Raw genomic sequence first — 20897 nt, forward strand, 5'->3', positions numbered from 1 at the left:
GTCTTTTCGTTGTCAAAACAGTTCCCCAAAACAAATGGAGAACACAATCTAAATCCATGCTAAAAAAGCAAAAACCAGTACCTCCTCATCTGACACACTTCATGAAGTTACGTAACGAAATCCAGTGCCCAAAATATATAAGATTATCTTGAGACATTATCTTGTTTATGTTCTTAGAAGATGTCAATCCATTTCAGGGTTATTCCAATACTAAAGCAGATATAGAGGTGTTTGTTTGTATCTTTATTTGGGTTTGTGTGCTTTCCAAATCTGCAAATGCCTGCATGTGTCCATAACCACAGTGTGAGGAACAAAAAGTCTGGCTTTCTCTTGGACCCTAATTCATCCAACCATTGGCATTATTTGTTCTAAATGAATTGGTATGCCTGCCTGGTCTTTGATCTTTTATACTGGTAGGTATACTGGTGGTTCAAAGTTGTCCTACAGTGGTGAAGAGATTCACGCAGTAACTCATTACAAGTGCAGTGACTCCGCTCATTTGTACATGTACATGCACTTTTTACATATTAACTCTTAACATGTCACATTACAACCGTGGATTGTACAGTCAAATAAGAAAATCTAGGTTGCAGATATATATAGTTCAGAGTTTGTTGATAAGGTTGAAGTCAGAAGTTTACATACACCTTAGCCAAATACATTTAAACTCAGTTTTTCACAATTCCTGACATTTAATCATAGAAAGCATTCCCTGTCTTAGGTCAGTTAGGATCACTACTTTATTGTAAGAATGTGAAATGTCAGAATAATAGTAGAGAGAGTGATTTCTTTCAGCTTTTATATCTTTCATCACATTCCCAGTGGGTCAGAAGTTTACATACACTTTGTTAGTATTTGGTAGCATTGCCTTTAAATTGTTTAACTTGGGTCAAACATTTTGGGTAGACTTCCATAAGCTTCTCAAAATAAGTTGCTGGAATTTTGGCCTATTCTTCCAGACAGAACTGGTGTAACTGAGTGGATTTGTTGGCCTCCTTGCTCGCACACACTTTTTCAGTTCTGCCAACACATTTTTTACCGGATCGAGGTCAGGGCTTTGTGATGGCAACTCCAATACCTGTGACATTGTTGTCCTTAAGCCATTTTGCCACAGCAAGGATGAACCAGACTTTTTCTGAGGTCTTGGTCGGTTTCTTTTAATTTTTCCATGATGTCAAGCAAAGAGGCAAAGAGTTTGAAGGTAGGCCTTAAAATACATCCACAGGCCTAAAGGCATTTTCCAAGCTGCTTAAAAGCACAGTTAACTTAGTGTATGTAAACTCCTGACCCACTGGAATTGTGATATAGTCCATTTAAAGTGAAACAAAAATATCTGTAAACAGTTGTTGGAAAAATTACTCATGTCATGCACAAAGCAGATGTCCTAAACGACTTGCCAAAACTATAGTTTGCTAATATGAAATCTGTGGAGTGGTTAAAAAATGAGTTTTAATTACTACAACCTAATTGTATGTAAACGTCTGACTTAAACTGTATGTTTTCAGATAAATGTACACTACCGTTCAAAAGTTTAGGGTCACTTACTCATTCTTTATTTTTTATTTTTTTCACATTTTAGAATGATAGTAAAGTCATCACAACTGTTGTGACTAAAAAAAATAAAATAAATCAAAACTGTGTTATATTTTAGCATCTTCAAAGTAGTCACCCTTTGCCTAGAATTTGCAGACATGTACTCTTGACATTTTCTCAACCAACTTCTTGAGGTATCACCCTGGGATGCTTTTTAAACAGTATTGAAGGAGTTCCCATCTATGTTGGGCACTTATTGGCTGCTTTTCTTTATTATTTGGTCCAAGTCATCAATTTCAAAAACTATTTTTTTTTAAATAAAATTTTAGTTTTGTAATTAAATACATTAATGTGGTGTCACAGTTATATTTTTGTCTACAAAACTAATTTCAAACAATTAAGCATACACCTTCAAATCAAAAGGTTTTTAAGATCATGAGAAACTTTTCAGGCAAGTGACCCCAAACTTTTGAACGGTAGTGTGTTTTTAATGCTTTTTTTGACTAACCTGTCAGTCCTTTACTAGATATGGTATGTGGAAGCCATTTCAATTGCTGGAATGTCTGTTTATAAGACAGTGTCACTGCCTCTCATTTCCCCCTGCACTAAATTGTCTTGATTTTTCTTGATTCATCATTTTTTCCAAATAATTTAAAATGATGAGTTTGTGAGAAAAATCTTAAGTGTCAGACGCCTAATGATGCCTTATTTTCTCAGCACAAATGGTGTGCTTTGATTTACAACATACACAACATACTGTACAATTGCCCTGCTAATGTCTAGCTAGCTGAGTGAGTGACAGCTGTTGACACTAAACCAAAGACTGACTCCTCAGACAAAAACTGTAATCATAATGACAGTAGTTAAATAATGCAGGTGGCTGCTCTCATTTTATCTTGCTGATGTGATGTGTGTCTAAGTGCTCTAAATATGTTTCTGCTGTGTAATACAAATGGGAAAGTGTTACTGCAATAATTGCCTTTGTCAGTTGACGTGATTAATAAATAAATCTTAATTTTGTCTCTTTTTTTTTTTTCTCTCTTATAGAGAAGTTGTATAACTTGCATGGCCCTGAGCTTCGGCGGTCCTTGTTTTCTTTAAAGCAGCTCTTTCAGGTGAGGTCACACACATGAAACACACACAACAGAAAATGAGGCGTGGATGGTGGATTAGGCTGGTGAGATGTGACAAGTAGTGAAAGTATACAAAGGCAAATAGAGTGAACTAAGTGACAGTAACTTTATCCATTCCTCATATTAAAATTGAAAACATTTTAGAAGAGAAGCGAGGGTAAATAGATCCTTTCATGGATTAAGTTCTCTGTAATTGGGTGACAGGTCCCACGAGGATAACTCTGATTCCCTGAACTCTGCCAATAAAGGCCACAAGAAAATTATCTTTTAAACATTTGTCTTTTAAATGCCTTACATCAGGGTTCATTAATAAGCGGCCTGCAGGCCACATCCGGCCTTTCAAATGTTTGGCCCGCGCTTTGGTCGGATGCTGAGGATCTGTGTACAGGGCCCGTGACATAAATGTTGTCATCTTTTCAAACTGCGTGTCTTTGAACTGGAAGCACCAATAACACCCAGTCTGTCAGTTGATAGACCAAAAACAGCAGTAATGAGGGAGTCCCACCTCCCTATATAAACCACTGTCATAGGTGCCTACTTCATTCTCGTTCTCTTCCCCGTGAAGATCTTTGGAAGTTATCCTCAGCTGAACTCGTAAGAAGAGGTCGCTTGACAGTTCATCAGGTGAGCTGTTCAGGTACGTCACAGAATGCGGCTGTTCTTTTTGTGAGTATAGTCACTGTCAAAGTGAATATATTTTCTGCTATATTATATTGTTTTCTCCGGGTGGCGTGAACCAGTGCGTCGAGGCGGGTTTGCGTTTTTTCTGCGGAGTCTCGAGTTGTTATAACTTTTACCTCTACGGCAAGAGGATTAACACAGAATCAAGTGACACATTGTTTTGAACTGCTTCTGTGTTCTTGAGTTCGGGTTCTGTCATGGCAACTGCGAGCTCACCGAGTGGCGGAGCAAAGGGCAAGGATCCCTCCCGTCCATGCGCTTGCGGATCTATGATCTCGCCGAAGGATTCCCACCCGCTATGTTTCGCCTGTCTGGGGTTCAGGCATGCACAGGCCACACTCAATAATCCCGATGGAATAATCCTCAAAAACAGGGATCCTGCACGCAAAAATTCTCATTGCCCTCTGTTCTTATGCTCTAGTGCATCCTTGACCAAACACGCGACTTTACGCGTTTCCTCCACTGAGTCTGATCATTCCAACTCTAAAAAGAGTACGAGAATATGGTCACTCAGTCATACTGATCACCCCGAACTGTCCGGGGAAACTGTGGCTGGCAGAGATAATTCAACTTTTGTGTGCCCAGCCTTGGCAGCTCCCACTGCGTAGGGATCTGCTGTCGCAAGCATGGGGGGATATATTTCACCCTGCCCTGGACCATATAGCTCTTTGGGCCTGGCCCGTGAGAGGCCAAATTTGAGTGTCATGGATTTACCCCCCAGGGTGATTGAAATGATTCAAAGCATGAGAGCTGCTTCAATGCGCTCCGCATATGATCAGAAATGGGCTGTGTTTGAGCAGTGGTGCACACAGACACATTGTTCCATTTTACGCTCAGTGGCAGATGTTTTGTTTTCTGTAGGAACTTTTAGATAAAGGCAGGGCCTTTTCTACCATCAAGGTTTATCTCACTGCCATAGACTCAAATACAACGGATCAACACCCACTTGTTTGCAGGTTTATGAGGGGTGCAAGACGTTTAAACAGGGTGTCAAAACCACTGGTTCCGTCATGGAATCTGTCCGTGGTCCTGAACGTGTTTTCTCAGCCTCCCTTTGAACCAGTTGAAAGTCTAGAATTAAATCATCTTTCGCTAAAGGCAGCTTTATTATTGGCCTTAATAACTGCAAAGTGGGTTAGTGAACTATATGCTTTGTCAGTTCATCACTCTTGTATGCGCTTTGCAGTGGATTTATCGAGAGTGTCTCTTAAAACTAATCTAGCTTTTGTGCCTAAGGTGAGCGACTCCACGCTCGGCTGTAAGCTGGTGGATTTGATAACTTTTCACCTGCCACCTTTTTCCTCACCAGACGATGAGTGGCCTCACTGTTTGCGTTCAGTTCATACTCTGTTTTTACGTGGAAAGAATGAAGGCATTGAGGAAGAGTAATCAGCTTTTTGTTTCTTGGGCTGATTCTTGTAAGGGCAGACCCATATCACGACAGTGTCTCATTGGGTAGTAGAGGCTGTTATATTAAGTTATAATAGTCTGGGGCTGTGACCTCAGGAGAGCTTGAGAGCTCATTCTACCAGAGGCATGGCTACCTCGTGGGCGCTGTTTAAAGGCATTTCAGTCCAGGACATTTGTGCAGCTGCGTGTTGGGCATCGCCTCACTTTTTTGTCCGATTTTCTAGACGATGTCACTGAGCTGTCATTGGCTCATTCAGTCCTTGGTGTGGGTAGTCAATCTGCCGATGTGTGTAAATTTTTTATTTTTTTTAAATACTCAAATCAACAGTAACACAGTGAAGCACAAGTGTGTTATTTTGCCCATCCATTCTTTGCAAATTGATTGGGTGGGTGTACAATGGACACTACAAGTCGGTCTGCTTCGGACAGCATATCTGCAATACGGAAGTTGGCTATATCCCATAGTGAGATACCGAACGCATGTAAGAAAGAGAACTTTAGGTTACTCACGTGACCCCGGTTCTCTGATAACAGGAGTGAGGTATCTAACCACACTTCCCTACTTGCAGTTTCACAGAGAAGAGATATGCGGAGAATGAAGTAGGCACCTATGGCAGTGGATTATATAGGGAGGTGGGACTCCCTCATTACTGTTGTGTTTGGTCTGTCAACTGATAGACTGGGTGTTATTGGGGCTTCCAGGATTGGCCACGCCCAAGGTGTTACCCATAGTGAGATAACTCACTCCTGTTATCAGATAACTGGGGTTACGTGAGTAATCTAAAGTTCAGCTGTACGCAGACACTCAGCGTTCGCGTCAAAACTGGAGTATACTTTGAGCTTTAAGCTGTAGCATATGCTAATAGGTATAATAATTGAATCTGTAATTAGGGAAAGTGCAGGGAGGAGATCCCGTTAGGAGATGAGCAGGAACAGTTGACTCGCATGGAGGACATTGAAATCCAGATTGTTCATTAAAGATTTTTTTGTTGTTGTTTGTTAGTTTTTTAATTTTCAACAGCCAAAGTAGTGTAGTTTTGTGTATCTGTATACAAGCAAAATGTTCATAATGGTTTGAAGAATAATAATAAAAAAACAAAAAAAAAAACAGGCTATTAATACTGAGAAAAAGAACTGATAAAAAATCTGAATATTTATGTTGTAACTCTTTTATCAACAAAAACAATTAAATCAATAATAATAATAATTATAATAACACTTTGTCATAACATCAAGAGTGGTGGACCTTGGCTTGTGTTGTTGACAGAATTTGGCCCTTGGTGAAAACTAAATGGGGAACACTGCCTTGCATGGTAATTTGTTATCTAACAAGTTTATGTAATAAGCATACATTTATTCTTCAAAAATAAAATAAAAATTGGGTTAAAAACCTGAATTATTTTCATGATGTGAAGGAATTGCATCTCGTCGATTCAGTTTAAAGGGTGTGGGAAAAGGTGAACAGGCTGTTCACGGTTAAGTGACTTGGATGGATTGATAACACAGAGAACTGGTTGACTATTCAATACAAAGGGCCTTTATTTTCCAGTTACTGAGAAATCTTGGATTGTGTCTGTGTGCTATAAAGAAAGAAAAAAGAACAAAACAAAAACAATGAATCAATAAACTTATCTTATAATTTAATTAGAAGTTATCCATTATGAATGACACATTTTCATAGAAATATACAGTACAATAAATGTCAAAATGTACATAGAAATTAATTTCATGAAAGAAAAACTGAAATCAAAAGAGGTGTAATTTAAGTTAATAAATCCATACATCATGTACAAATGCCAGGTAAAACAAATTTACCACCTCGATTAACAGCCTCAGTCCATTTTGCCTTTTCAATACAATAAACAAATCAAAACAAAAACACATCAGGTAGCAATACCACAATCATGTCTTTCATAATCACTATGACATCAAACAAGCAACAAATGAGATCACACCCAATAATAGAGACAATTCACATAGTTATTGCATTATCTATCTCTATAAATGGCAAGCCCCCCCCCCCCCCCCAAAAAAAAAAAACAAAAACTAATGTCTACAGCTACGTGACGCATGGCATAAAGATTGGGCACATTTCACATAATGAATGAATTAACTGACAAATATGTCCCACAATCTTTATCTGCAAGGAAAAAGCATGGCTAAATACAATACATCCCAAACTACTAAAGTTAACTTCAAAGACGCACATTAAGGAAAAGGAAGAATGGCTTCCGTTCAAGTGAGATTGCTGGTGAGCAGATGTGCTTCCGTCTTCCTACAGTAGAACTGCAAAGTGCCAAGAATGTGCACAAAATCACATGACCCATACTATAGGTAAATCTACCTGACATAAACCAGTCAACTAAATAAAGGGAAATAGATCTTGTATCTTGTTTTGTAAACCTAGGAAAAAGAGAGAAAACATAAATTGGTCTGAATACGGAGGCTATATGGTGTTTATGTGTAACCTCTTGCACAAGAGTACTCAAACAATACTCATTGTTTTGTTTTTTTCAGACTAGCATAACACTGTCAAAACATGTTAATAGCTGCCCATACACACACAGGAGCAAGTTCTTAATGGAAGTTGTGTTTTATATTGCACAGGATGATAAAGACCTGGTTCCAGAGTTTGTAAACTCAGAAGGTCTGACCTGTTTTATCAAAGTGGGTGCCGAGGCAGATCAAAACTACCAGAACTACATCCTCAGAGGTTTGAGCTACTGTAATTCTGCTGAAAATGCTTCATGCATGTCTCATGGAAAATGTGCATGCAACTGCCTGAGATTATTGGTGGAATTCACCAATCATCATGATAAATAACATGACTTGTTTGTGTATGTCCACAGTTACTAATTGTATAGTTTATTGTAAAATAGTAATAGATATTTATTGTGCATGCACATCGAACAACTTGGATGCAGTCCTCATATACAATGGACTTTGCACAGTTTTGACTTTAGTAGGCCAGCTGTAGCAGGAAGTTTATACTGGCTGGAGTTAGACCAGCAAACAGGAAAGCTTTAGGACAAATCAGTAGATCCTTAAGGGCATGTCAGTGCTGTATGTTTGACTCTGCTGTCTGTTCCCAGCTCTCAGTCAGATCATGCTGTTTGTGGATGGAATGAACGGTGTTATAAACCACAATGAGACTGTACAGTGGCTGTACACACTGAGTGGCAGCCTGGTAAGTTACCACAACACTGCAATACATTATCTGTAACCACACACTACATTATTTGTAAACACTGACTACCGTGCAATTTGTTAGCTACATTAGGATCATGCTGTAATTATGATCCATCAGTGGCTGAATATGAACATAATTTAGCTATTTAAAAGTATAACATGACAGCCGATTAATGGTCAAGGACCGGAGTACGAGTCCTGAAGAGCACACGAGTCGAAACATAAGCCGAAAGTGTCATAGAAGCACAAAAAGTGACGTGGTTGCTTCAGAAATTGTGTTTTTCATCTCACATTTGCTTTTTCTGACTCTGTCAGTTAGGTTTAAGGTTTAGGATAGAGAAGTAGGTTTTGTTGATTTAACACTTGTGCGACCTTCGGGACATTTTTGTCTTTTTCATTTTCGTTTTTTTTTTTTTTTTTTTTTTTTATCATTTTGGCTGTATTAATATAATTTCTTTTTTGGGAAATTTGGTATGTCAACCTCAGTTCCTATAAAACATCTATAATACACTGTGTACACAAAATAGTTACACTCAGGAACTTCAGGACAAAAATGTCCCCATTGAAACCCATTAAAACTTCAATATTTGATCCCAGTGCCATTAAAGCATAACATCATGAATTCTATGATGTTACACTTTCGTTCTGGAGCCCTGGCTTCAAAATTGTTTTTTTTTTAATTTTCCACCAGATGGCGCTATATTTCTCATGTTTAGCCTATGGAGCAAATACATGCTTTTTTCTTATTTTCTGTTTGCTGTATTATAGAGCACTGCAGGCCAACTGAATAAATGATGCAGCTAAAATTGTGTAGGTGTGTTGGTATGGATGTCAAAGTGTGTTTTGTATGTGTGTACTGAGAAAAAACAATGGCATTATGTAAACAAACTGGCATTTAAAGGGTTAAAATCCTGAAAATGAATGAATATTTGGTAGTTATGATCAGGACTGATGTTAGTTAAAAAAATCTAAGTCAGTGAAAGTGGAATAATATATTTTTTGACGCAGACATATTTGTCCTCTAAGGACCTCTGAGTAACTTTTTTAAATTCACGCACAAGGTTTAAATCTTGATAGAACATTAACCTTAAAATCCTCATCTGTTCGAGAGAACATTTCACTCGCTTTTAACGACACACACTGGATATTTCACTTCGGAACTGCCCTGAGACGTGTAATGAACCACAATTTTATTTTGCAAAAACGTTGTCACTGTCACGCAGTATTAGTTTCATGGGAGAAGGCACCCACGAATTGAAGTCAGAGCACCTAGCCCCTTTAGACATACAGTTAGTGACATTGTTGGTTTTGTGAATTGTTTTCTTAGGTTTGCTACCAAACCTTGCTGTTGAGGAGATGGATAAATTCAATAAAATTAATAATTCATATTTACTCAGATTCCATAATATTTATTATCATTATTATTATCATTATCATTGCTGGATTTATAAATATTATAGAAATAAATGACATGTACACATTTAATTACAAAAGCCTTTTGTTTATATATATATATATATATATATATATATATATATATATATATATATATATATATATATATATATATATATGTATATACAGTTGTGCTCAAAAGTTTGCATACCCTGGCAGAAATTGTGAAATTTTGGCATTCATTTTGAAAAAACTGTCTTTTATTTAAGGATAGTGATCATATGAAGCCATTTATTATCACATAGTTGTTTGGCTCCTTTTGAAATCATAATGATAACAGAAATCACCCAAATGGCCCTGATCAAAAGTTTACATACCCTTGAATGTTTGGCCTTGTTACAGACACACAAGGTCACACACACAGGTTTAAATGGCTATTAAAGGTTAATTTCCCACATCTGTGGCTTTTTAAATTGCAATTAGTGCCTGTGTATAAATAGTCAAAGAGTTTGTTAGCTCTCACGTGGATGCACTGAGCAGGCTAGATACTGAGCCATGGGGAGCAGAAAAGAACTGTCAAAAGACCTGCGTAACAAGGTAATGGAACTTTAAAAAGATATCCAAAGCCTTGAAAATGCCAGTCAGTACTGTTCAATCACTTATTAAGAAGTGGAAAATTCGGGGATCTCTTGATACCAAGCCAAGGTCAGGTAGACCAATAAAGATTTCAGCCACAGCTGCCAGAAGAATTGTTCAGGATACAAAGAAAAACCCACAGGTAACCTCAGGAGAAATACAGGCTGCTCTGGAAAAAGACGGTGTGGTTGTTTCAAGGAGCACAATACTTGTTGACCCCTCTCCAAACATAGTGCTTATGGTTGTGACCATAAAGCTATATTTTGGTCTCATCACTCCCAAATTACAGTGTGCCAGAAGCTGTGAGGCGTGTCAAGGTATATTGTAACCGGGCTTTTTTGTGGCATTGGCTTCTTTCTGGCAACTCGACCATGCAGCTCATTTTTGTTCAAGTATCGTCGTATTCTGCTCCCCACGGCTCAGTATCTAGCCTGCTCAGTGCATCCACGTGAAAGCTAACAAACTCATTGACTATTTACACACAGACACTAATTGCAATTTAAAAAGCCACAGGTGTGGGAAATTAACCTTTAATTGCCATTTAAACCTGTGTGTGTCACCTTGTATGTCTGTAACAAGGCCAAACATTCAAGGGTATGTTAACTTTTGATCAGGGCCATTTGGGTGATTTCTGTTATCATTATGATTTAAAAAGGAGCCAAACAACTATGCGATAATAAATGGTTTCATATGATCACTATCCTTAAATAAAAGACTTTGTTGAAGTTTTGTGAAGTTTTTGCATGATCAGTCATATTTTCAAAATCAATGCCAAAATTTCACAGTTCCTGCCAGGGTATGCAAACTTTTGAGCACAACTGTATATATACAACCTGAATGATCATTCTGACTTCATAACTGTCCAATCTGTAGAAGTAGCATGCGTTTAAAATAAAGTTTAGGATAAAAACCATCAGTGTTTCTCACTTCGTGCTCATAGTTTTGAATGAATAAATCACATTCAGTCGGGCGGTCACATACTTCAACATATCTGAAGCTCAAATCAGATCTGAAATTCCGCCTCTGCAGATGGTCGGAACTCCTCACAGCCGACGTGCGACACTCCATTTGAAATGACTGACCTCTGGTCTGTCATCTGTCATTTGTCGGATGCAGTGAAAAGGCGGCTTCAGTCCAGTAAGACGAAATAAAATGATCTGCAAAAATGTAACGAGTATTTTCAAGTTGGAATAAAATTGTAAGGAGTTGTAAAAATTGTAAAAGTACTATTTTTTCTTTGGAAATGTAATTTAGTAAAAGTACAATTATTCAGTTTAAATTGCACTCGAGTAAAGTACAGATCCCAAAAAATTATATTTAAGTGTAATACTGAAGTATTTTTACTCAATTACTTTACACCCCTGCTCTTACACTCTGTTCTGTTCTGTACTGGGTGATAAGTCATCAAAAGCTGAGAAGTTACGGAGGTTTGACACTGCCATCTTCTGTATGGGGATTGTAAGTGCTTCCTGTTTTTCCTCACTCTCTCTTTCTCTCTCCTCAGTCTCGGCTGGTTGTGAAGACTGCTTTAAAGTTGCTGATCGTGTTTGTGGAATACACTGAATCCAACAGTCCACTGCTTATTCAAGCTGTCAACATTGTGGATGGAAAGAGAGGTTAAATGGACATTTAAACTTTCTTTGTTAACACAGACACTCTGAATCCATCATGTCTCATTGTGTCTTGCCTGTTATGGTTGTTCTGATATATAGTGGGGTTCAAAAGTGTGAGTCCATATTGAAAATATGAGATTCAAAATGTGATTTTAAACCTGGAAATAAACAGGAAGCTTCAGGATTTTTGGAACATTTACAAATCATAATGGAATAACTTGATCATCTGGTTTTAGAAAAACTTGTGGAGTTTATGCGGGTGGGGCATACTAACAAATTCTGAAATTCATGTTAATTTTTCAATTCAACTTTTCACTTAAATTGATATGCTGCTAATACAATTTGTAACACTGTATTACATTTTTTCAAGTTGAACCCCACTGTATGCTATATTGGCTGTTTATTAATATTTTAGAGAGAACCTAGGATGTTCTGTGCATCTTTTAGGTGTGAAGCTCTGGACATGCCTGATAGATATTTTGTCAGGAAAGAATGGATCAGACACAGAGCTGCTCATCTACACCATGACCCTCATTAACAAAGTACGGCAACACACAGACACTACTGTTGAGAGCAACATTCACGTACACATACACACACTGATCTACAACCATGATCTACACATTAAAGGGATAGTTCACCCAAAAATGAAAATTCTCTCATCATTCACTCACCCTCATCCCATCCCAGATGTGTATGGCTTTCTTTCTTCAGCAGAACACAAACAAAAAATTTTAGTAGAATATTTCAGCTCTGTAGGTCCATACATTGCGAGTGAATGGTGGCCAGAACTTTGAAGCTCCAAAAAGCACATAAAAGAAGCATAAATGTAATCCATACAACTCCTGTGGTAAAATCCATTTCTTCAGAAGTGATATGATAGTTATGGGTGAGTCAGATCAATATTTAAGCTGAAGTATGTAACTTTTTCAGTGTTCAAATACTTCCTTCTATCCCAGCTTAATATGCAGAGACAACTACGTCATTCAGATTTTCTCAAAAACTGTAAATGCTATGTCTCTGTGGCACTATAAAATTTGTTTAAAGCTTGTTTTTAGCAACCCGCCTCAACAACGTTATACAACCAGTGGCATGAGTTGGGGGTGGGACTATCTCATGGTTCGAACAACAGAAGATGAGGACCATATTTGGAAAGCTGTTTTGAAAGCATTGTTTATTTTTGCTATTCCGTTCGGTGGCGCTAGTTTAGCAGAAATGACATACTTCAGCTTTAAGTCCTTTTTCACTATAAATTCTCCTCCCGGCCCAGCAGGTGGCGATATGCAAGGAGAATGCAAATCACCTAAAACAAAAGAAGAAGAATGTGAAAGTGGAGATTGATAGTAAAAAAGGATTTAAATATTGATCTGTTTCTCACCTACACCTATCATCTCACTTCTGAAGACATTGATTAAACCACTGGAGTCTTATGGATTACTTGTAAACTGACTTTATGTGCTTTTTGGACCTTACGAGTATTGGTCACCATTGACCTATACTTCAGCTTGTGTTCAGCAGAAGAAAGAAAGTTGTACACATCTGGGGTGGCATGAGGGTGAGTAAATGATGAAAGAATTTTCATTTTTGGGTGAACTATCCCTATAACAAAGTGCCGTGTACAGATGCCGGATGTTGTTATTCCAGACTCTGGCTGCGCTTCCCGATCAGGACTCATTCTATGATGTGACCGACTGTCTGGAAAAGCTAGGAATGGAAGGCATCGTCCAGAAACACATTACTAGCAGTGGCATTGAGGGTGACCTTAAACAGCAGTTCACCATTTATGAGGTAAACTGCCACTATACATAAAAAATATTTTAAAAAAATAAATAAAAAAACTCTGTGTGAAGTCTGGCAACTTCTCAATTCAGTTGTGAAAATACTGGTGTAATACGATTTTGCGTGTTAAATAATGTGTAGAATGCCCTCAAGAATGAGGACGGAGAGCTGGATGAATTGGCTCCAAACATCCGTAAAGACCGAAGGAAACTGACACCCAGCGAGCAAGAGGGCAGGAGGAGCCGCAGATCGTCTTCTCAAAATCTTTCAGATGGAAGCCTGTGTTCTTTTCGGCCCAACTCCCCAACCGTATCCATCTCGTCTCAGAGTCCTACCACAGGTATCTTCAGTTCAGTCTCTCTTTCCCTCCCCTATTTGCACCCTCTGTTTTCCACTGAAGTTGTATGTGTTTGTGTTTTAGAGGTGACCCACACTGCCTCCCCTCAGCTCTCAGATTCCTCTTATTCTCCTGCTCCCAGCATTCCAGAGCTGACCAGCCCTTCCTCTGGCTCCTCCACTCCACATCTACATCTGGTGCATAATGGAACTGAGTCTACTGCCTCTGAGCAAGAACAGAACCTGTGAGTATTAACAGTCTTCTGTGTGTTTATGTATACTTTCAAACTCGAGACCTTATTTACGAATATTTGTCTCAAATGAGCAATCGATCCATGCATTCATACGGCAATGCAATTCTTCTCCACAGTGTGGCAGTGTAACCTAAACAGGCTTTCCAGCTCACACTGTATTAATGGATGAAGTATTTAACTTTGTTGCATAATTGTAATCTGTTTGTTTCAACGGCCTGACTGACAACAATATCGGCTCAGCAAATGGTGTGATTTTGGAGCAGGTGCCACCTGTTTGGTAGAGCAATGGAAGACTGGGGAATGTGTTTAATGAAACAGCAAGCACTATAATAAAAGACACAATTGTTCAGTATAAAGATTTATTCATATGCATCATTATAAATTATTGGAATAAACTATTTTTTGATGCATTAATAAAAAATGTACGGTCACATTTATGCATTTACTTTCACTTTACAATGGCTTCGAATTATGGCCTCCAATCAGAACTTTCTGTTTTTTAAAACTTGTGAAACTGGTTATTATTATTAAAAAAAAAAATTCTGTTTGTTGCTGCTAGTGGCGCAGAAATTACACACTTCCTTTAGGATCCTTTAGGAAAGAAATTGTCTTTTGTTTCAGACGTGAATCCAGAGATGGATGTCATTGGGTGTTTTCCATGTTATCAAACCATAGTGCTTGTGTTTTGCACTGGTTCATGTCAGGGATCTAGTTCATTTAAAGTGCAGGAAGGAAGAGGTGATAAGTGTGTGACTGGAATAAATATACAACCCTACACTCTGGTGCCCTGCTGTTTTCCTTATGTAGGCATACAGCTCTCACTTACACACATTCATCTTACAGTCCCAAACCAATGGTAATCATCCTGAACAGTAATTTGATTGTACGGATTGTTTGTCACATATGATCGAGCACCTTTCCAATACTAGCCAAGTGTCCTTTGGTACAGGGCCATGTGTCATATTCTGGGGGCGTAGACTGAAGTTTTTACTTATGTAAAAGTTAGGATTTTGCTTTTTCTAACTATGGATCTCAGAGAGATGGAGACTTATAATTAACTTGATTGATTTAGTTATGCTCATTTGATTTACTTGTTGTGCAAGGCCTACTGTATGTATGGAATGACAACATGGCACACACGATCTGCAATAAATAAAGTAAGGCCACTCTCATATTTCATGAGACACCTAAATAAACATAACAAAGAATCACTGTGCATAGTCCCAGCAAACTGTGATTTTCATGGATATTAAAGGAATAGTTCACTCAAAAATGTAAATTCTCTCATCATTTACTCTCCCTCATGCCATCAAAGATGTGGATGACTTTCTTTCTTCTGCAGAACACAAAGATTTTTAGAAGAATATTTCAGCTCTGTAGGTCCATACAATGGAAGTGAATGGTAGCCAGAACATTGAATCTCCAAAAATCACATAAAGGCAGCATAAAAGTAATCCATACAACCATATGTCTTCAGAAGTGATATGATAGGTGTGGTTGAGAAACAAATCAATATTTAAGTCCTTTTTTAAACTATAATCTACACTTTCACTTTCACTTCCACATTCTTCTTTTGTTTTTTGGCAATTTGCATTCTTCATGTACAGTTGAAGTCAGAATTTTACACCTTAGCCAAATACATTTAAACTCAGTTTTTCACAATTCCTGACATTTAATCATAGAAAACATTCCCTGTCTTAGGTCAGTTAGGATCACTACTTTATTTTAAGAATGTGAAATGTCAGAATAATTGTAGAGAGAATGATTTATTTCAGCTTTTATGTCTTTCATCACATTCTCAGTGGGTCAGAAGTTTACATACACTTTGTTAGTATTTGGTAGCATTGCCTTTAAATTGTTTAACTTGGGTCAAATGTTTTGTGTAGCCTTCAACAAGCTTCTCACAATAAGTTATTGGAATTTTGGCCCATTCCTCCAGACAGAACTGGTGTAACTGAGTCAGGTTTGTAGGCCTCCTTGCTTGCACATGCTTTTTCAGTCCTGCCCACAAATTTCCTATCGGATTGAGGTCAGGGCTTTGTGATGGCCACTCCAATACCTTGACTTTGTTGTCCTTAAGCCATTTTTCCACAACTTTGGAGGTATGCTTGGGGTCATTGTCAATTTGGAAGACCCATTTGTGACCGAGCTTTAACTTCCTGGCTGATGTCTTGAGATTTTGCTTCAATATATCCACATAATTTTCCTTCCTCATGATGCCATCTATTTTGTGAAGTGCACCAGACCCTCCTGCAGCAAAGCACCCCCACAACATGATGCTGCCAACCCCATGCTTCACAGTTGGAATGGTGTTCTTCGGCTTGCATCCCTAACCCTTTTTCCTCCAAACATAACGATGGTAATTATGGCCAAACAGTTTAATTTTTGTTTCATTAGACCAGAGGACATTTCTCCAAAAAGTAAGATCTTTGTCCCCCCCATGTGCACTTGCGAACTGTAGTCTGGCTTTTTTTATGGCGGTTTTGGAGCAGTGGCTTCTTCCTTGCTGAGCAGCCTTTCAGGTTATGTCAATATAGGACTTGTTTTACTGTGGATATAGATACTTGTCTCCCTGTTTCCTCCAGCATCTTCACAAGGTCCTTTGCTGTTGTTCTGGGATTGATTTGCACTTTTCGCATCAAACTACATTCATCTCTAGGAGACAGAATGCATCTTATTCCTGAGTGGTATAATGGCTGTGTGGTCCCATAGTGTTTATATTTGCATACTATTGTTTGTAAAGATGAACGTGGTAACTTCAGGCATTTGGAAATTGTTCCCAAGCATGTACCAGACTTGTGGAGGTCCACAATTGTTTTTCTGAGGTCTTGGCTGATATCTTTTGATTTTTTCATGATGTCAAGCAAAGAGGCACTGAGTTTGAAGGTAGGCCTTAAAATACATCCACAGGTACACCTACAGTACACATCCTATCATAAAATAAATTGGTTAACTGTCTAAAGGCTTGACATCATTTTCTGGAATTTTCCAAGCTGCTTAAAGGCACAGTTAACTTAGTGTATGTAAACTTCTGACCCACTGGAACTGTGATATAGTCAATTAAAAGTGAAACAATCTGTCTGTAAACAATTGTTGGAAAAATTACTCATGTCAAGCACAAAGTAAATGTCCTAAATGACTTGCCAAAACTATAGTTTGCTAATATTAAATATGTGGAGTGGTTAAAAAATGTGTTTTAATTACTTCAACCTAAGTGTATGTTAACCTCTGACCTCAACTGTACATAGCCACCTACTGGTTTGTGCTGGTCAAAGGTGAAGAATTATAGTAAAAAAAAAAAAAAAAAAAGGGACTTAAATACTAATGCGTTTCTCACCAACACTTATATTGCTTCTAAAGACGTAGATTTAACCACTGGAGTCTTATGGATTACATTTATGCTACCTTTATGTGATTTTTGGAAATTCAAATTTCTGGCCACTCATTAACTTGCATTGTATGGACCTACAGAGCTGAAATAATCTTCTAAAAATCTTTGTTTGTGTTCTGCAGAAGAAAGAACTTCATACACATCTGGGATGGCATGAGGGTAAGTAAATGTGAGAGAATTTTCATTTTTGGGTTAACTATTCTTTTAAAAAAGATCTAGCTTATCCATACCAAATCTCTTATAAGTACATATTTTGATTTGATTTAAACTGACTACTACTGAGTCGGGAACACAGAATTGCATCACACATCAGTGAATTACAGTACATTCTAATTCACACAGACCGAAGAGCTAAATGCAATTTTCAGTTGCAGGTTATCCAGTGTGTTGCAGGTTTTCACAGGTATTTGAGAAGTTTTGGTTGGCTGTTTCCTCCGAGTTTGCCCAAGTAACAATGTGCTATTTCAAGTGCTGCCTTTGGCCAAAGTGAAATTCAGTCAACAGTCTTTGCACATATATGTGGAAAGCTAGTGTTTTATTTGGAAAGCTTTTTAATCTGTGTGGAGCTACAGGAATTCAGGCCCTGCTGTTTTTAAGGTCAGACAGAATGTGTTGTCCATGGTTGTGGACCATTTATCAGCTCACTTCATCAGTGCTTGTGTTTTTTTCAAAACATGTTTTTGCCAATTAATGTGATATCACAAGGGCACATGGCCAGTCACAAGCACAGTTATTAATTATTGTGGTGACATTTGAATTATGTAGTTAAAGGAATTTTCCAAAACAAGTTAAGCTCTATCACTGTCAATTACAAAATAATTAAAATAAAATAATAATAATAATGATAATAATAATAATTAACTCATCTTTCAGTTTGTGAAAACAAGCACAAATCACAGTATTGCACCTACAATGGAAATATATGGGACAAGGCATTATGTCTTATGGCTATACTTTCCAAACAGTGTGTATTTTAACATTTCATTTGACAAATAAATGTTAAAATACACACTGTTTGGAAAGTTTAGCCATAAGACATAAACTTTGTGTATATGTGTTAACATATAATGAGACTAGTTTGATACAATCACTTACCAACCTGTCTGTAAAGCTAATAATCCTGGTAACTTTTGTATGATTTTATGACTTATCATGCAAATATACCAGGAAAGGACCATTTGCACACAGTACAGAAAACTCCACTCTCGGGAATTCTAGCCAGATGTTCGTCCGCCTAGGACAAAAGGCCCACAGTTAAAAGGGTGATTTAGACAACTTTACAGCTCAAATAAAAAAAATGTGTACAGAATACAAGCTGAACATTTCTTCTTTTAAACCATCTGGAATGCGTTGCCCTGGTAGACTTCCATTGTAAATGTGTTGCTGTAAAAATATTTTTATTTACAAACTGAGGGATGATTCGAAATTTACAGCATGCCACAGATGATCTTGATGGAGCTTCTATTATCAGTCTGGTGCTGTCTGAGGCTGAGAATAATGTAGTAGCTATCAATGATCCTTTATAGTACAGTAGGTGTTGGTAATGTTTGGTTAACAGAGGTGACTGTTAAACTTTTGCCATCCTTAATTATAACAATTTCTATTCATCTGCTTTCTGTTCATCTCTCTTTTCCATGGCTCTTGGTGGTTGGGACTTTTTCTGTGATGCTCACTGATGTTTTGGGCCTGTCAACATTTTAACATCCTGTTTGTCCATGTAACCACCATCACTGTTCCACCTCTTTCTCTCTTCCTCCCTCTCTCCCCTCCCACAATTCCTTGGTCATTCACTAGGGGGCGCTCTTTTATGAGTCATTACATGTCTCACATGGGGATTTCTAGACGGAGGTTAAAAAAGGCCAGGTCTATAACAGAGGAAACCTCAGTCATCACAAACAGGTCTGTATCACATTTTATGTCACTTTCTACCTCTGAACTTTTGACAAATTTTTTGGTGTTGGTTGAAGTTGTCTTGGCTGCAGATCAGAGGCCAGCTCAGTATTCTACTGGAAAACATTTAGATTTTGATATTAAATTAAAGTTTGAGGTCAATGAGCCAATGCATCCTCAACACTGAAGTCATTTCAAACTTTCCTTAACTAACTAACAACATTTACCCATCACCAGTCAAAGGATTTAAATGATTGAGTTTCCCATATGGAAAAATTGTGATTTAAATTTTGTATATATATATATATATAATATTTTTTTTTTTTTTTTTTTTACTCAATCATTTAAGTCATTAAATAATTTAAGAAAAGGTAAATCACAAAGCAGAAAGGTGTCCCAATGATCATATAAAACAAGACAAAACAAGCGAGACAGGCAGAGATACACACAGACAAGCAGATTTTTGTATTGTGAGTGTATGGCAGTGAAGTTGGAATTTCTGCAGAAGTTCTGAATGCTGTTCTCTTGAGTAGAACAGTAGAGAGCCTTTTTTGCTCATGGCAGCTAAGATGCCAGCTTGCCTGGGGTCTGTTAAAAAAGAAAAGTGCTGAATCTAATGAAGCAGCAGGGTTAAAATGCGTCATCATGCATTAGATTGGCATACTTGTATTCCACCTTAACAGTGCTGATTTATTAGTTGAAATCTATGTGATGGAGACACAATTCTTGAATATTTTTTAAGTTTCCCCAACAGATTATTTCTCTGAGGAAATCCAAACCATTGTGCCCTTCAAGTTGTTTCATGGGGAACTTTACCTTCAGTCCATATACTAGAGAAAAAGAATAGTGTAAGCACAATATAACTAGCCATTTAATTTTTCATTTTTTTTTGTATTGTATGTGTGTTGTACAGATTTGTTTTCAGACAGACATTGGCTTGACTCTCCTGCCACACCACAAAGCTGTTTGTTTCCATTCATTTTGAGCTCTGATACTGTTGGGATCTTTTAACCACACGCACACTTACTGTTACACGTTTTCTACATACAGTATATGAAAGTTCATTTAATTCATATAATTTATGACACAAAACAATATGAATTCAAATATGGTGTATTGAAGTGGATAAACACATTAACTAGCATGCAAATACACAGACATTCTTGTGTATGCACTCTAAAAAAACATTGTTTTCTTTTTTTTTTTATTACTTATTTATTTTTTACCGAACAGCTGGGTTACACATATTGAGTCATTTATTTGGTTTATGTTTTTCCCAACTCTTGAGTGAGCGTTTGTGTGTGTGTATCTGATTCACATGAAACTGCCCTTACCGTGCTACAACCTTGAGTATGTCCCAACTGTCCATCTCTCCTCAGAGGGTCTCTCACAGAAACAGACTCTCCTCAGCAGAAGCCTTCCCAGATGGCAGCAGAGCAGCCCAGCCGGCCAGAGGAAAAGAGAGCCTTCAAGTAAGTAAGCGACTGATGCTCAGAGGGGAGGAGTGTCAGGAAAGAGATGGGGGAAAAGGAGGAGAGGGTGTTAGTGGAGGCAGTACATGGGAATATTTTGAGGAGCAAATGGGAAGAAGCGCTGGATTGTAACTAGACTTAAGGTTGAGTAGAATTTAATAGTTGGAGCTGTGATAAACATTCCA

At 37.8% G+C, this 20897-nt stretch overlaps 1 protein-coding gene across 5 annotated transcripts in view; it reads left to right on the forward strand.

Annotated features, from left to right (window-relative positions):
- Nucleotides 1–20897, forward strand: part of LOC127442631 (FH1/FH2 domain-containing protein 1-like) — an 82596-nt gene that overhangs the window by 34466 nt on the left and 27233 nt on the right. For 3 of the 5 annotated variants that reach the window (XM_051700843.1, XM_051700811.1, XM_051700817.1), the window contains exons 4-13: nucleotides 2581–2648; nucleotides 7365–7470; nucleotides 7850–7944; nucleotides 11482–11593; nucleotides 12038–12132; nucleotides 13235–13378; nucleotides 13511–13709; nucleotides 13791–13950; nucleotides 19145–19249; nucleotides 20620–20712. In XM_051700843.1, the coding sequence (XP_051556803.1) occupies nucleotides 2581–2648; nucleotides 7365–7470; nucleotides 7850–7944; nucleotides 11482–11593; nucleotides 12038–12132; nucleotides 13235–13378; nucleotides 13511–13709; nucleotides 13791–13950; nucleotides 19145–19249; nucleotides 20620–20712 (1177 nt within the window). The remainder of the gene's footprint in view (nucleotides 1–2580; nucleotides 2649–7364; nucleotides 7471–7849; nucleotides 7945–11481; nucleotides 11594–12037; nucleotides 12133–13234; nucleotides 13379–13510; nucleotides 13710–13790; nucleotides 13951–19144; nucleotides 19250–20619; nucleotides 20713–20897) is intronic. The other 2 variants (XM_051700825.1, XM_051700835.1) reach the window with 1 other exon arrangement.

The sequence above is a fragment of the Myxocyprinus asiaticus genome, chromosome 1 (genome assembly GCF_019703515.2).
Source record: "Myxocyprinus asiaticus isolate MX2 ecotype Aquarium Trade chromosome 1, UBuf_Myxa_2, whole genome shotgun sequence".
NCBI lineage: Eukaryota > Metazoa > Chordata > Actinopteri > Cypriniformes > Catostomidae > Myxocyprinus > Myxocyprinus asiaticus.